The sequence below is a fragment of the Lepidochelys olivacea genome (genome assembly GCF_965140295.1).
Source record: "Lepidochelys olivacea isolate rLepOli2 genome assembly, chromosome: 1".
In the NCBI taxonomy this organism is placed as follows: domain Eukaryota; kingdom Metazoa; phylum Chordata; order Testudines; family Cheloniidae; genus Lepidochelys; species Lepidochelys olivacea.
The window spans coordinates 292583472-292601809 of record NC_140411.1 but is presented as its reverse complement, the minus strand read 5'-3'; the positions used below and the strand labels follow the sequence as shown (position 1 = coordinate 292601809).

Sequence of the window (18338 nt, the reverse complement as noted above, 5' to 3'; positions counted from 1 at the left end):
AGTAGTTAAGGACATTGTAGTCAATGGTAAGTGGGACAAAATACAACATGGTTTTACAAACGGTAGATCATGCCAAACCAACCTGATCTCCTTCTTTGAGAAAGTAACAGATTTTTTAGACAAAGGAAACACAGTGGATCTAATTTACCTAGATTTCAGTAAGGCATTTGATACCGTGCCACATGGGGAATTATTAGTTAAATTGGAAAAGATGGGGATCAATATGAAAATTGAAATGTGGATAAGGAATTGGTTAAAGGGGAGACTACAGCGGGTCCTACTGAAAGGTGAACTGTCAGGCTGGAGGGAGGTTACCAGTGGAGTTCCTCAAGGATCGGTTTTGGGACCAATCTTTTTATTACTGACCTCGGCACAAAAAGTGGGAGTGTGCTAATAAAGTCTGCAGATGACACAAAGCTGGGAGGTATTGCCAATTTAGAGAAGGACAGGGATATCATACAGGAGGATCTGGATGACCTTGTAAACTGGAGTAATAGTAATAGGATGAAATTTAATAGTGAGAAGTGTAAGGTTATGCATTTAGGGATTAATAACAAGAATTTTAGCTATTAGCTGGGGACGCATCAATTAGAAGTAACGGAGGAGGAGAAGGACCTTGGAGTATTGGTTGATCATAGGATGACAATGAGCCGCCAATGTGATATGGCTGTGAAAAAAAGCTAATGCGGTCTTGGGATGCATCAGGAGAGGTATTTCCAGTAGAGATAAGGAGGTTTTAGTTCCGTTATACAAGGCACTGGTGAGACCTCACCTGGAATACTGTGTGCAGTTCTGGTCTCCCATGTTTAAGAAGGATGAATTCAAACTGGAACACGTACAGAGAAGGGCTACTAGGATGATCCGAGGAATGGAAAACTTGTCTTTATGAAAGGAGACTCAAGAAGCTTGGCTTGTTAAGCCTAACTAGAAGAAGGTTGAGGGGAGATATGATTGCTCTCTATAAATATATCAGAGGTATAAATACCGGAGAGGGAGAGGAATTATTTAAGCTCAGTACCAATGTGGACACAAGAACAAATGGATATAAACTGGTCATTGGGAAGTTTAGACTTCAAATTAGACGAAGGTTTTTAACCATCAGAGGACTGAAGTTTTGGAATAGCCTTCCAAGGGAAGCAATGGGGGCAAAAGATCTATCTGGCTTTAAGATTAAACTCGATAAATTTATGGAGGAGATGGTATGATGGGATAACATAATTTTAGTAATTAATTGATCTTTAAATATTCATGGTAAATAGGCCTAATGGCCTGTGATGGGATGTTAGATGGGGCGGGATCTGAGTTACTACAGAAAATTCTTTCCTGCGTATCTGGCTGGTGAATCTTGCCCATATGCTCAGGGTTTAGCTGATCGCCATATTTGGGGTCAGGAAGGAATTTTCCTCCAGGGCAGATTGGAAGAAGCCCTGGAGGTTTTTTGCCTTCCTCTGTAGCAGGGGCACGGGTCACTTGCTGGGGGATTCTCTGCTCCTTGAAGTCTTTAAGCCACGATTTGAGGACTTCAATAGCTCACATATAGGTGAGAGGTTTTTTGCAGGAGTGGGTGGGTGAGATTGTGGCCTTTGTTGTGCAGGAGGTCGGACTAGATGATCATAATGGTCCCTTCTGACCTTAGTATCTATGAATCATTTGACAGTGTTTCCTAACCTGCAGATATGTCCACTGGAGTTAATAAGAAACTGACATTATCTCAGAGGAAAACTGGCAGACTGTTCTTTCTAAAAAACAGGGAAAGATGACACAGTTATACAGTTTTGCATGTCTCTGTGGACCAGATCTGCTCCATTCCTACCAGTCTTAGAGATGGTAATAGAGTGGCACTCCTCCTCTCAGATTGCTCATCAATGCCAGAACTTTATGGAATTCAGCTAGTGAAGGAAGCCCCAGTGTGGAAAATAAGAATGAAAATTATAATGTACTAGTAAACAGATGCTAAACAACTGCAAGGAGTTGCACTGGCTTCTCAGATGACAGTTCTTTTATCTCTTCTTTAATTCCATGAAGCCACAGGATCTCCTAGGATACAGGGCTTACTATACTTCAGCAATCCTGGATTGCTGCTCTAGACCCTCTCTCTCTCCAATCTAGACTTCACAACTTTATTTCGAATTTCGTAAGTAGTCAATGCTTCTACATTCCAGCTGTAGATAGGCAATTAAAACAGTTTGGGGCTGCATTCCTATTTTGTTTCCTTCAGAACTGCATGCTTTCACCCTACACAATAATGAAAATGTTAGGACAAATGATTTACCTTACGCTCTTTAGTTCCAAAAATGACAAAAATTGTGCCACAAAAGCCAAGTGCCCAAAAGCATGGAAAGCACTGGTCTATGCAGAGGGCTGAGACGTAGGAACTCCTGCGACCCACTTCCAGTGTTCATACCCTTTGCAGGTCTCAACCTGTCTGCCTCAATTTCTTCACCTATGAAATGGAAATGTAAACCTACACACATCCTTCCCCAGGTTGTTTTGAAAATAAAGTAATATTTTCAAAGCACTTGGCCGATTAAAGGCATTACATAAATGTTAAGTGTTAGCTCTCACGGGAGGAGTGGAATTTCTAAAGCCCTTGTAAATATGTCATTTCTGTAGTCTGTTTTGAAGGAGCGTGAAGGAATATGGGCTTCAAGATAAGTTTAATATGTTACATTACTTAAGACGACCACATACTTTAAAATTAAAATCCTCTGTGTAATTCATCAAGCCATACTTTAAAATCTAGTTCTCTCAACTAAAGAAGGAAACCAAGAATTCATTCTTCTCTACAATTTAAAACAACTACTGAAATTCAACTTCATGCATGTTCATCCCGGAATAGAGAGAGGCTAGGAGAACAAGAGCAGGAGGCTTGTTTCAGAATTCTTCCTTTTATCATATGTACCTCTTACTGAAATCACAAAAAGCAGAATTAGCACTGCCTATAAGAAACCTGTTTACTGTGGGAACATGAGTCATGCTCCTAACTGACTACTGGAAACAGCAGCTCCCAGAAATGATAAAGTACTTTTAATTCACATGAGCATGACTGCTATGTTATCTCCTCTTGACAGTGTGGTCTGGGGGTTAGAACAAGGGACTGGGAGTCAGGAATTATAGGTTCTATTCCAGGCTCTTCCATCAACCTTAGGCAAGTAGTAACCTCAGTGCCTCAGCTTACCGATTGGCATGGTTGGAATAACAGTACTTGCCTACCTCAGAGGGTTGTTACAAGGCTTAATTTAATGTTAAGATCCTAAGTATTATGATATGAAGGGTAATTCAAGTCATTCCTGTACAGCACATCTCCACTACCTTATTTCAGAAGTTTGAAAGTGCCGGCCCAAAATTTGTGTCTTTATATTTTGATCTTTAGTCTTTCAAGCAACATTCTTGTACACACAGCTTAAAGGCAAGGAATCTGAGTAAGTAATACAGTAAGAGAAAATGAATTGCAATGTCATCAGCTTAAGAAAAGGACCAGCACATCAAGAAAAAAAAATCATATCCTGTTTTTCCTTTCTGTTTCCACAAAATTATTGCTGTAACAATGTGGCACTATAATGATGCTGTATAAGGCCACAGTTACACAATACTTCACCTAGAGTTCTGCATCCATTACGGGTCAGCGATCACCACACTGCAGAGAAAACATAATGCTAGTGCAGGCCTGCAGTACAGAAAAAACACAGTATTGCAAGACATCTAAAGTGTAACATTATGAAAAGAGCCTGAAAACACTGGATTTTGTGTTTCGTCAAAAAAGGAGAGCACCACTGGGATAATAAGAAGTCAGTGTTTCAAAGCTATTAAGGAAATACACACACAGAGCAAAAATCTTGCCCACACCAACTATTCAAACGAACAGCAGAGATCAAAGCACAATTTAGAAAGGAGTTAAGGCAAAATTTGCTTTTTACATATGGTCATAGATTATCTAGATCAGAACAGTATCAAAGACAGACATTGAATACTTTGAAGTGGCATCTACAGGAGTTTCTCAGAGAGATCGTAGGAAGGTGAGATACTGAGAAATGAGGAAATAAGAAGGCCAGACAAGGCTGGCTGGAACCCCATTGCTTAGACTCTTATTAATTTACAAAAGAAATTATAGCACTGAGTATTGAGCTACAAAAAATACACATTAGCACTGAATCCAGTTGGAGTATAACTAGAGCATTGTTTTACTGTCAAAGCTGTTAAAGAATGATTTCTCAGTATGGGAAAGTGCTTGCTTATTTCCTGAATGAAACTCCTTCAACACAACTAGCTGGGCTATTCCCCAATAAGTCCAAGAACAGTTTGCTAGCCCTAAATATATTCTGGAGTAAAAGAAAGTGGACTGACCTTTATGATTGTATTATAGGTTAGCCCAAAAACCCTAACCAGGACCAAGGCCCTATACAAACACAAAACAGAAGAAACACCTCTGTCCTAAAGAGAACAGCAACACATGGGTGTAAAATAAATGAAGGGAATGGAGGAGGAAGGATGAGAGTAAACGTGATAGGAACATGTAGCTAGCTAGGTTAGCTATGTGCACAGCTAAGACACGACTGAGTGTCAATCATATAGTTTTAAAATTATGTTATATTAGTAAGCCTTAGTTTGTTAGTCTGTTTAGCAAGTGTGAAACAAGGCTGAAAGCAGAGTCAGCACACGTTCTCTTGAGAAGGGGGGAATGGGACAGCAGTGCGCATTGAGGAAACTGCTGTAAAAAGAAAATAGGAATAACTTCACAGTGAACTTCCCTCCTATTAACAGGATAGTCTAAACAAGCAAAACATCAACAGACAAGTTATGGATGGCAGAATGTAAAGCCACCAAGAGGGCAGCCCTAATGCCTCTTGAGAATGGCCCAACACTCAGGTAGACAAAAGGTACTTTGCAAAATGTCAGATGGCTAAATGTCAAATGGGAACTTTTCCATGCTCAACCTGACCATGTCTCAAAAAAAGAAAGAGGACATGTTAGGTAGAGAAGGGCAAGTGTATTTAAAACAATTACTCTTTTTGATTAGAGGTACATCTAGGAAAAAAGAAATTGAACCCTGAATTGTTGATAAAACAATATTAATCCAAATTAATTCTTGATGTAAATCAAGAGAAGTCAGTGGTGTTATACCAAAGAAACATTGGCATAATGTTTATTCTAACATTACGAGTGCTTTAAGATATTGTTTGATAGGCCTGTATCTATCAGGTGAATCAGAACATCTCTCATCATAAAGTAAAACAAAAACAAACAACCCCAAAACACCACCACTGATTTGAGAGAGAGGGGTTTTTGATGCACAAAATTGCATAAACATTATAAGTTACCTTTGGAATAAAGGAAGTGTCTAGTTGAAAGAAATAACTATCTTTTGTCATTCTAAAGAAAGGGGTGGATCTAATGTCAAAGCTTGATAGGTCTCAATTCTTCTGTCTGAAGTAACAGGCAGAAGGGAGGTTGTTTTCCAAGATGACAACTGTGCAGTGAATAAGCAAATAAGGAAAGCTCAGCGAGTTCCTGCAGATCCCATACTCAGATACCAGGAAGGAAAGATACTTTATCCCTTGCCTCTAAGATATAGCCTTGAGGATTTTTTTTTATGTATTTTTGCTCTCCATAGTATCCACATTGTTGTACCAATTCACCTGAATGTGGAATGTAGAGAAAGATACTAGACTGCAAATCTCAGATTTTAAAAAACGGTAGCTTATTAATCAAAATTAGAAGCAAACTAGAATTTTGCCCACTTAATTTTGCTGAAATTAATAAATTGTTGTGTAGCAAATTCTTACAAAGAAGTTAAATTGTGAACAAATCGTAACATCTCTGTAAAAAAAAAAAAAAAAAAGTCCTGAAATACTAACATGGGAAATGAAAGAGGAAAGGGGAAAGAAGAATGGGTTGTTCCAAGGGATAACTCCAGACTTGGCAGCAAATACCATTTCATTATGGCAAGATATGGTGGGGCCCAAGCAGTTACCATTATCACTTTAGTCACAAGATACTGAGAGATCATGCAGATCCCTTCTCTTTGGGGATCAATTATGGAAGAAAGCATTGAAGTAAAGGCTTCCTTCAACTTTGTGACTGGAGACTTTATTTTGTCTGTGGCCCCAGTAGTTTGAGTTTATCCAGCACTAAAATATATATCTAAATAAAGATCCCTATCTTATCAGAATAGATTCTAAATGCTGACAGATTTGTATGATACCTTTAAGATAGATGCCAACAATAAAAGGACCTCTGGAGCCATAAGTGAACTGCCATGTCTGTTACTACACATTATGTGAAACCTAAAAGGATCCTACTATCGGTAATAGGAAAATTGACTTCATCCCTATGCACAGTAAGAGTGCATTTTCTTTCTTTACTCATGCCTAGATTTTCATAATTGTTGCTGACTTTTAGGTGGGGAACTTGTTTATGCAAAGAGCTGACAAGATAGTGCAGTAAAGAAAAGGAGGACTTGTGGCACCTTAGAGACTAACCAATTTATTAGAGCATAAGCTTTCGTGAGCTACAGCTCACTGAGCTGTAGCTCACGAAAGCTTATGCTCTAATAAATTGGTTAGTCTCTAAGGTGCCACAAGTCCTCCTTTTCTTTTTGCGAATACAGACTAACATGGCTGCTACTCTGAAACCTGCAGTAAAGAAGTTAGTAAAGGAATTCCGATATGGAAATAAAGACATCAAGTTGATCACAGATAGATACAAAAGGTAGATCGTGCCAAACCAACCTGATCTCCTTCTTTGAGAAAAGTAACAGATTTTTTCAGACAAAGGAAACACAGTGGATCTAATTTACCTAGATTTTAGTAAGGCATTTGATACCGTGCCACATGGGGAATTATTAGTTTAATTGGATAAGATGGGGATCAATAGGAAAATTGAAATGTGGATAAGGAGTTGGTTAAAGGGGAGACTACAACAGGTCCTACTGAAAGGTGAACTGTCAGGCTGGAGGGAGGTTACCAGTGGAGTTCCTCAAGGATCGGTTTTGGGACCAATCTTATTTAATCTTTTTATTACTGATCTTGGCACAAAAAGCGGGAGTGTGCTAATAAAGTTTGTGGATGATACAAAGGTGCCAATATAGAGAAGGATAGGGATCCCCTACAGGAGGATCTGGATGACCTTGTAAACTGGAGTAATAGTAATAGGATGAAATTTAATAGTGAGAAGTGTAAGATCATGCATTTAGGGATTAATAACAAGAATTTTAGCTATAAGCTAGAGACGCATCAATTAGAAGTAACGGAGGAGGAAAAGGACTTTGGAGTATTGGTTGATCATAGGATGACTATGAGCCGCCAATGTGATATGGCTGTGAAAAAAAGCTAATGCGGTCTTGGGATGCATCAGGAGAGGTATTTCCAGTAGAGATAAGGAGGTTTTAGTACCGTTATACAAGGCACTGGTGAGACCTCACCTGGAATATTGTGTGTAGTTCTGGTCTCCCATGTTTAAGAAGGATGAATTCAAACTGGAACACGTACAGAGAAGGGCTACTAGGATGATCCGAGGAATGGAAAACTTGTCTTATGAAAGGAGACTCAGGGAGCTTGGCTTGTTAAGCCTAACGAAAAGACGGCTGAGGGGAGATATGATTGCTCTCTATAAATATATCAGAGGTATAAATACCGGAGAGGGAGAGGAATTATTTAAGCTCAGTACCAATGTAGACACAAGAACAAATGGATATAAACTGGCCACTAGGAAATTTAGACTAGAAATTAGACGAAGGTTTTTAACCATCAGAGGAGCGAAGGTTTGGAATAGCCTTCCAAGGGAAGCAGTGGGGGCAAAAGATCTATCTGGCTTTAAGATTAAAATCAATAAGTTTATGGAGGAGATGGTATGATGGGATAACATGGCTTTGGTAATTAAATATTCATGGTAAATAGGCCCAATGGCCTGTGATGGGCTATTAGATGGGGTGAGATCCGCGTTACCCAGGAAAGAATTTTCTGTAGTATCTGGCTGATGAATCTTGCCCATATGCTCAGGGTTTAGCTGATCGCCATATTTGGAGTCGGGAAGGAATTTTCCTCCAGGGCAGATTGGAAGAGGCCCTGGAGGTTTTTCACCTTCCTCTCTAGCATGGGGCACGGGTCACTTGCTGAAGGATTCTCTGCTTCTTGAAGTCTTTAAACTACGATTTGACGACTTCAATAGCACAGATATAGGTGTGAGGTTTTTTTGTAGGAATGGTGGGTGAAATTCTGTGGCCTGCGTTGTGCAGGAGGTCAGACTAGATGATCATAATGGTCCCTTCTGACCTAAATATCTAGGAATCTATGAATTCTGCATCTAGAAGATGCACTTTAAAACACAATGGAAAGTTAGGGGGAAATAGTCTTTTCTAGCCTTGCCTCTTGAGAGAAGACTAGAGAAGCAAGGACTAAGTCACTTCCTCAAATATTATGTCATGAGTTACTGCACAGGGATAGTAGACTTCCCTCTGATATCCCTTCAATTAATTACTAAGGGAGATATCAATAGAAAGGAAAACATTCTATTACAGTACAAATGTTAAAAAGTAGAGTGGGAAGACTTAGTTCTTTACAATAAAGCAAATCAACTTTTTGAAAAAATACATTACACCTTCCTATCTGTTTTCCAGACAATTTTAAATTTCTGCCATCTCTATTCTCCCCTTGATATACGGGCATAACACCCATTATCACCAAATTCTATGTTGAGCCGAAGGAAGAACAGGCCGTTATATAACACCAAATCCTGTCATGATTAAGCCACAAAGAAGTTAGCCTATAAACCCCTTAAAAATAAATTTGAAGTTGGCAAACATGAAGAGTTTGCCATTGTTTTCCTTTGTAAAACAACAATTCCCTGAATCTACATCCATTTTCTTTGCTCAGTAATGACAGTTTCTCCTGCTTTCCATTGGGAAGATGGTGCAATGCTGACATTTGCTTATTTCACCACAACTTCTATAAACAATACCTTGGTATTCTATTGTGAAACACAATTTCAAAAGTTTTAGAAATTCTTTTCAGAGACAAACATTAATGGAAAAGTTTGCTAAGGAGAGTATTTTCCCCTCTTTTCTCAGCAGTGGAAGAGCTCCCAGTGGGCCTATTCAACTCCCATTGAAGTCAATAAATGTCTCCCAATGAGTTCAATGAGGGTTGGATCAGGCCTTAAAAGCTATGCGAAACTAAGGGATGGTCTCTTTTCACATAGCTACCAACAGGTCCTGCAAGTTAACTGAACTGCACATCAGATTAACACTGCAAAAGTGAAATTTATCATACAGGTAAGATGAAGACCTTCTTTTACTTAGCCATTTTCTTTATTGTGGTTGTGATATCTGCAAACATTAATTCACATAAGGAATACAATTTCCCACACAGTCCCACTATGCTTTCGTTTTCTAGCATCACACTTTTCCTTCTTGAAAGACTCATTCCACATTAAAACTTTGTTCGACTCCCGGACATGTGTTTAGTCCACTAACAACAATCTATTTTCGTACTTCATTACTGACTTGCTGTGCCCTTTAGCGAATCATTGAAACTCAGTTAGCCTCTTTGGTAAAGAACGAATGAGTTAGATTATTTTAGGACCAGACAATTTAAAGTTTTGCAAACATTCAAACCTCACCCATTTTAATAGCTCACAGCCAAGTTGTTTGATGGTCCCTAAAATTGTGAGGAAAAAGAAAACTTAAAGTTCTCTAAATCCCATTTTACATTTCAGCACTTCCAAACATGTTAGAACAGATCATTTGTACCTTTTTATAAGGCTACCATTTGCTCATTAAGGCCTTGCTCCTACTCCTAAATCCGTCAGAGTTAGTTTTTCTATTACCTTTAAAGGCTATGTCTACGTTGCCACTTTTGTCAGTATAACTTATGTCACTCGGGTGTGGGGGGGGGGAAAAAACCCACCCCTCTGAGCAACATAAGTTACACCAACAGAAGTGCCGGTGTGGACAGCACTATGTTGGCAAGACAGCTTCTCTTGCCAACATAGTTACTGCCACTCATTGGGGATGGTTTAATTACGCTGACAAGAGAACTCTCTCCTGTCGGCATAGAGCGGCTATGCAGGAGACCTTATAGCGGTGCAGCGCATCGGTGCTGCTGTAAGCTCTTAGCGTAGACGTGGTATTGCATTAGGTCCTAAGAAACAGTCTCACAGAAAGGAAGAGATTTCTCTCCCAACCCTTGGATTGTTTGTAGGAGCTGTAATTTATGCATTGCTATTGCCTGGTTGGCCTTACAGTGTGTAATCTCCAGACCTCAATCCTGCTCCCATTAAAGCAAATGGTAAAACTAATACTAATTCAACAGGATCATAATCATGTACATAAGTCTCTGTAACTGGTTCCCTTGTTAAACAGTGGGATGGGGCCTCGCATCCAAGCAAGCTCTGCACTTTATGTTCTGCTCTTGAAGAACTGGCCCTAAGAGGTCACTTGCCTTGATTGTGCTTAAGACTGGAACTGGTAACTGACCAGAGACACAATTCCTTCCAAAATAAACAGCAATGATATGACTCAAGGCAACAAACTATGGGCACTGCAGTGAGTGGCCAGAACTATTCATTTCTCAGCTTGTCTATATCTTCACAATATGTTTCCTTTCCATTCGTTCAGAGCTTGGGATCCTCAAGTCCCTCTTAAACATGGATCTTCAATACAGTATTTGCAATGGGAAGTCTTGGATCTTCAGTACATCAGAGAGAGGACATTAGGCCAGCACGAAATGTATTTGAACGCAGCTAGCTCTAAAGGAAGCTGCCCAAGACTGTGTCCCTTCACCATTCCTTGTTAATAAGCTTCTCCACAGACTACCTAAATCAAGTTTAGTGTCGGTGCATATTTTCATTCAAGTCAGCAACAAACACATAAAGCTGCTCAACTGATTTATTCCCCCCCCCCCCAACCCCAGCCCAGTTCTAATAAAGTCATTTTCAAAGAGTACAAAAGTCTCACTTTCTTCAAGTCCCCTCTATCTGGGCATTCACAATACATCCAGTCACCAGCAATTATCACCGGGATTTAGCAGAGCAGTTTATCATTTTAATCCTTTTACTGAGGAAAATTAAGTATGTAGTACAGCGGTAAACATCAGTTGTGGTAGCAGTGGAGTCTGAGATACAGGAGATGAGCTGGGGTGCAAGAGCACCAGAGAACTACTCTAGTCTCCTTCATTCCACCTTCCTAGCCCAGCCCCCAAAGCCAACGTGTACAAGGAGGATGGAAATTTTTTAGAATGGGAGCAATCAATGACAAACACTGGTGTTGCGCTCCGCGCTGCACAGGCCTGGGAAGGCATGTGTTAAATCCTAGTTCCCCATCCTCTCCAGCAACACAAACAGAGTTAGCCACCTAACATAATCCTCTCACTCAAACATGCTTATGCACCAATTTTGGATTAGCCAAAATTCTGTTATTAAACGTCTGTAAGAATTCCTTCCCCGGGGGGCCTAAGGGGCAGCCCAGAGAGAAAAGCAGAACAACGTTATTTTGCAAAACAAGGGGATCACTTCAGGAAGGGAGAAAGCAGCCTGCCCTGGGAGAGGCTCCAAGAAAGAGACCCACTCAACTCAACATATGCACCACCCACCCCTAGCAGGGGCAGAAAACATCCCGGCTAGATGGAGGGAGCATGTGACAAGAGACACTGCCGGCCCCCAGGGGCTCTCGCCCCATAGAATCATCATAGAAGATCAGGGTTGGAAGGGACCTAAGGAGGTCATCTAGTCCAACCCCCTGCTCAAAGCAGGACCAATCCCCAATTTTTGCCCCAGATCCCTAAATGGCTCCCTCAAAGTTTGAACTCACAATCCTGGGTTTCGCAGGGCAATGCTCAAATCACTGAGCTATCCCTCCCCCCATGGCACGGGGAGAGAAGGGGGAAGGAGCAGCGAGGGACTGATGCGCATTACCCTTGATGTGCCCGGATCCTATGAGCGTGCGTGCTCCACTGCCCCACACACCTCCCCGGAGCGCCGCCGCCCCGCTCCAGGGGACACCCCCTGCCCGGGCTGGGAGAAGCGGGGCCGGGGCATGGCCCCGGGGAGCCGGGCCGGGGAGGCTGCTGTACTCACTCGGCGTATCCCGTGGTCCAGGGCAGGCGCTTGGTCTCCGTGTTGAGGATGAGGATGGGCCGGGCGATGTGGTCGGCGGAGCACTCCACCTCGTCCGCAGACAGCCCCAGGAACTCGGGTCTCCCGTAGGGGAAGCGCAGGGGCAGGTCCGAGCCGCCGCCGCCGCCGTGCTCCGAGCCCGAGCCGCCAGCCATGATGCCTCCCATGAAATTGGCCACGGCAGACTTCACCCGAGTGAGCATGTTACTCCCGCCGGCCGCCCCCGCAGCACCTTCCAGCGCGGGGAGCCGGGGCGCTGCGCCTCAGGCGGCCCCCGCGGCACTTCCGCAGCGGGGGAGCGGCATGGAGCGAGCGGCCGGGAAATTCACCAGCGGGGCCGAGCGAGCGGCTGCGGAGCGCGGGCTGCAGCGGCAGCAGGTTCCCCCTCCCAGTGCGAGGAGCGCTGAACTAAGCCCAGGAGCAGCGGCGGCGGCTCTGTCATGTGATTTACCCGGGCAGCTTCCTGCTCCTCCTGCTGCAAAAAAAAAAAAAAAACTCCTGGCAGGGGCAGCAGAGGGGCTTGGGCGGCAGCTACCCCTTCTACCTCCCCCCGGCAGCAGCAATGCAGGCACGTTTGGTGCTCGGAGGAATGTTTTCAAGGGGGAGGCTCGTGGGCAGATTAGGGTAATCAGAAAACTGTCAGTAAAACAGGTGTGAATTCACGCCCTGCCCAGAGGGATCTGGGAGCTCACCTTGTTACATCGGTGAGCCCCCAAAAGTCAGCTTGAACGAAGACATCAGAATGTGGCCCCGATGAAGTGAGCTGTAGCTCAGGGAAGCTTATGCTCAAATAAATGTGTTAGTCTCTAAGGTGCCACAAGTCCTCCTTTTCTTTTTGTGGATACACACTAACAGGACTGCTACTCTGAAATCTCTGTGAGTGGGGTTCTCTTTAAGTAAATAAAGAGCCCCACAATTATGGATAGTATGGTGGAAAGAGGGAAATCCTGACGCAGCTGCTAACTCTGGGGGAGATTAAAAAGAAAAATACTTCCCTATCATAGTAAAATGGTACATTCATTTTGGACACGAATCGCACTTTCCCTCTAACACTGCAATTTTATCTAACTCTGGATTCAACTTTACAATCAATACAGTGCAGCTAGTGTTGTGGGATATTTTATTTTTTAATCCTATAATATTGAAATCAGGGATAAACCTAAAAGTCAAGAGATAGGAAGCTCAGAACTATCCGGACAAAAGGGATACCTTACAAAAGCCTTTGAAGGGCATCTTTTAAAAGAATGTTTATTTACAGTATTAAAATTTAATTGTATGGATTGTTAGACTTGAAGGACTGGTGGCAGTTTGGATCAGAACTGCTGGTATCTGTTGGCTTACACCATTAGAACCAACTTGTTAAAACATGTGGGTCATATATACCATGTGCAGTTTAATATGGCCTAGTTTGTGTAAGGAAGTGGATTATATCATGATAAAGTTCTTCCTCCTTGCCTTATAAAGTTCACCAATGCACATTTTCCTGTTTAAAAAAAAATAGCTGTACAAAGAAAATCAAAACTTGGTCATTAACTAAGATCCCAATCCTTCCAAACACTTACATAGGCGAGTAAATGTATGTATATTTTACAGGACTGGGGTCTAAGACCTTATTTACCTGTAGGCTCTCCTGTCTTAATTTTAACAGCTGGTCATGGTGAGTGTTTGTAGATAGGAATGATCATTTCTAAACCCCAATAATTATGTCTGTTTAAGATTCTTTATTTGGAGGCCTGAGGAATTTGAAGGATATTCATTAGTTTTTCATTTGAAAGTTGTTTATTCGAGACAGTAATTAAGCCTGTTCAGCCAAAGGTAGATTAATGAAGCTAACACTAAGTATGTGATAAGGGCCCCATGAAATACAGAGCCACAGAAACCAAATATCCTACATACATGTTTGTTTGTTTAGTACGGTATGGAGCTAGTACTTCACCAGTTATATTCTAGGACCTACATATGCAAAAGTATTTGAAATTAGCACCTCACAGATTGACAGAAACATGTTGTAAACCTTCCAGTCCTACTACTTGTGCATTTCAGGTTTTATCTCCCTGATCAAGTTGCATAGGTCACCATTTTAAACAAAATATGAAGAAAAAACAAAGCGCAATAGAGGCCTGTTAACATTTAAATATCTCCACTGGGGTGTCACTACTGGCAAAAAATTATCTAGGGTGTCCATATTTGACAGGGGAAGACAAGACCAGGATGTCTGGGGTTCTGTTAAATGGTCTGTATTTTTGACTGTCTTAGTACAATTATCCCTCAGTCAGCCTTTTTCCAGCTGCAGATCACCTCTCTATCCTCTTCACTCGCCTGTTAAATGACCTGTAATTTTCACTGGATGAACACTGCAACCCATGTTGCCTCACTAACCCTTCTAAGAGCCCCTGAACGTGCAGAATAGGAAGAACAAGCAGCTGGAACCTTGTAGAACTCCACCCGAGTACCTTTGGGGAAGACGAGCAATCTTGGATCTTTCTGTGAACAGAACAAAGTCACTCAAGAGCAGCTTCATGCATTTCCAGTGAGACATGTCTACAGCACCTTATGATCAACAGTGCCAAATTCACAAGGATCAAGGAATTGTGAGGCCTGTCGATATCATAAGAGCTATTTCACCACAACCTTTTCAATAATCTTAGCCACTGAGGAAAGATTAGATACAGGATGAAAATCAGATTGTCAACACTAACATGATTTCTTGAACAAAATCGTAATGATGATTCCTTAAGAGAAGACAGTGAGCCTACTCTTTAAGGGAGGCATTGACAGACTCCATTAGCACTGGGCCCAGCACCTATACCCCTTTGGCCTTTACTGGCCACGAAGATCCAGAACCCAGAGCACATCTTGTGGCATGAAATTTCCCCAACAAATCCAGTACTTTGGAGAGCATCAGTGGGCAAAATTTCTATAGAGATTATGTAGTACTTGTCCCCCATGCCCTGACAGGCATAATTTTAAACAAAATGTCAAGATGAACAAAGAGAAACATGGGCCTGTTAGAATCTGAATGATTTTCTCTACAAGATAACAAGAGATTTCCTCACAGCAGGAGGAACTCCAATCAGACACCAAGTGGAAACAGCCTGGACTAACTAAGCTATTTGCCAAACAAAACAAATCTCTATACTGACTGAGGTTCTGTGGATGCTATGTTGGAGGCAAAGAACTTTGTATTTGCCTCCTACATAGGCACAGAGGGAATGATAGCTCAGTGGTTTGAGCATTTGTCTGTTAAACCCACGGTTGTGAGTTCAATCCTTGAGGGGGCCATTTAGGGATCTGGACCAAAAGAAAAAAAAGTTGGGGATTGGTCCTGCTTTGAGCAGGGGGTTGGACTAGATGAGGTCCCTTTCAGCCCTGGTATCCTATGATTTAATAGTGTAAAAAATGTTTTACACAGTCTGTCAGTTTCAACCCAACATTTTCATCACTGGCGTTCTAGCCATCTCCCCTCTCACATCATCTGTAAATCAAGGTGACTTGCCTTTGATCTGTAAATCAGAGGATATCACAGAAGAGGCTGCCACTATACTATGGCTGAGGCCAGCTGATTGTTGTAAAATGGTAAACATATCTATTGTCTCTCACAGAGTCCCATGGAAATGCTCCAGTTACACTACTACCTGAGAGAAGGCCATTAAAAATACCTCATCCTTACATTCTTTTGCAGAGTTTAAGGATGTTCTTGAATATATTCCAAGAGAGGCACTAGTTCTTCTAAAAATCCTTAAATAAGTTCTCAAATACATCTGTTTTCTACATGTATAAAGAAAGGATGATAGTGTGTGTACCGTACCACCAAAGGCCTACTTCTGCTCTCTTCAAGGTCAACGAGAGCATAATTGGACCCAAAGCATTTATTTCAGGAGTGTTAGTATTACTTGCTTGTACATTTTAGTACTTTCTTTTATTTCATTTTTCTTCACTGGCCTCTGTCTTGCTCTGATTGAAATCAAAGGGAAAATTCCCAAAGACTTTAGTGAGAGCAGAAGCAGGTTTGATCTGAGAGGAATACAGATTTCTAATAGGACCAAGTGTCATTACCCCTGCTGCATATGTACAAAATCAGTTAGTGCCACGTCACAGGTCTATGCTGGTGACCAATGTAGTGATTGTACTGCTATCATCACTGGCCACCTGCTAGCCTCGTATGGTGAAAAGGAGGCCAAATGCATAAGTCCTCCCTGCTGGTACACAGCCTCTCCACCAGGAAGACCCGGTAACTAGGCCATCGCTTGCCCAGGCAGCAACATGGGGCACTACCGGTGTAATGAGCAGGCCCACCAGAGTGTGGAATACGTGCTGACATTCATTAACCCATGCTCCCAGCTACTGGATTGATGGTGAAGGCCTCAACGATCTCTATGGTGGAGAGCTACACTCAAACAGTGTAACAAGCAGGTGCAGGCATAGGAGTTATCCACTACTATAGAGGGCACATGGAATGATTCCATATCCATGGCCACAGACTGCACCCTACCCACTGCCAGTTGTCTCGGGAGTGCGTGCCATTGGAGTTCAAGAGAATAGGTGAGAGTGTGTGGATGGTGCCACGCAAGCCATTACCACTTCTTGTGTATGAGTTCTGAGGATGGACGAAAGTCCTACAGTGATAAGTGAGGGGTGAAGTGACAGGTGTGGTGACGCTGGTGGTCATAGTCACAGATCTATATGCAGGCAGCCGTCATGGGCTGGTGACTTGGTGTTGTGCCTAGAAGTAGCAGAATCATTCGGCAACATCTTGGGCATCTGAGCAACTCTATTCATGATTACTCTGCTTATCCCATATGAGGCTAGAAAAGGTGTGCGGTCAGAAAATGAGCAAACTCATAATCACAATAACTTCGTGGAAGGTTAGGACTCTATATGACAACCCGACCACCAGCGAGCCTGAAAGAGGCACAGAACTTGTTGCAAGAGAACTGGTCAGGTATAGTGTTGACATTGTCACACCGAGTGAAACCAGACTCACCGATGAAGAGTAACTTGCAGAGATTGTTGCAGAGTACCCATTCTTCTGGTGAGGCTGCCCATCCACACAGCCATGACAATCAGGTGTTGGCTTTGCCATTAGCAACTCCATTGCTGCCAAGCTTGAAACTCTACCTGATGGCATAAGTAATCGTCTTATGTTTCTATGATTGCCATTGAAACACGGGTAGTACACTACCACCCTCAGCACTTACACTCCCACCATGACAAATGCAGACAATAAGAAAGAAACATTCTATGGTGATTTAGACAAACTCATAACATCTACAGCAGCATCAGATAAATTGATCATGGGAAACTTTAATGCAAGGGTTGTAAGTAATGTGGTAACTGGGCAGTACACCCATTGGACAGCAAGGGACTGGGTAAGAGAATAGTAATGGAACTCTGTTACTCAGTGAGTGCAACAAGCAGCAATTAGCAGTCATTAAAACTTTTTCCACCTACCAGACCAAAAAAACCACAACATGGATGCGCCTAAGATCCAAACAATGCCATCTTATTGACTACATCATTGTTCTGGGGTGAATTTTACAGGATGTACAATTCACTACAGCCATGCATGGAACAGGCTGCTGGACAGACCATTGCATGATGCGTTCCAAATTCTTACTGGTAATACAACCAGTGCATCGCAAGTCATCATCTAAACTAATCAGATGGCTCAACGTAAAGCGATTACAAGATGAAGCTACACAAGCACAGCTCTGCAACAACATCACCGTAGCTCTGTCTGACTTTGCAGGATTGACTACTAGTGCTAATGTAAATTGTGAGTTGGCAACTCTTCATGAAACTGAAGATCTCGTGGCATTCCTGCAAAAATATTCAAGTATGGAGGAGAGACCTTGTTAAGGAGAATGTCTGGACTCTTTCTCGATATATGGAGAACTGAAGATATACTACATGACTTCAAAGATATCTTTGTTACCATATACAACAGGAAAGGTGAAAAGTCCAACTGTGGCAACTATTGCAGTATCTTGTTACTCTCCACCACCAAAGTAGTCTTTGATTGTCTGCTACGCAGCATCACTAATTGTGTGCTATCGGAGTCTCAATGCAGTTTCACACCAACGCAAGGAATGGCAGACATGATATTTGTAGTTTGTCAGATGCAGGAGAAATACAGAGAACAGCAACAGGACTTTTACACTGGCTTCATCAACTTGGCTAAAGCATTCAACACCATCAGTAGACCTGCACTTTTGCAATCATTATGTAAG

The 18338-nt window shown here is 42.1% G+C and overlaps 1 protein-coding gene across 1 annotated transcript in view; it reads right to left on the bottom strand.

Moving 5' to 3' along the window:
• The window catches only part of PPM1H (protein phosphatase, Mg2+/Mn2+ dependent 1H), a 213877-nt gene extending 200936 nt beyond the window's left edge, over positions 1–12941 (bottom strand). Inside the window, exon 1 of the mRNA XM_084617301.1 lies at positions 12070–12941. Within this exon, the coding sequence (XP_084473427.1) occupies positions 12070–12311 (242 nt within the window). The 5' untranslated portion in view covers positions 12312–12941. The remainder of the gene's footprint in view (positions 1–12069) is intronic.
• Positions 12942–18338: the final 5397 nt, after the last annotated feature.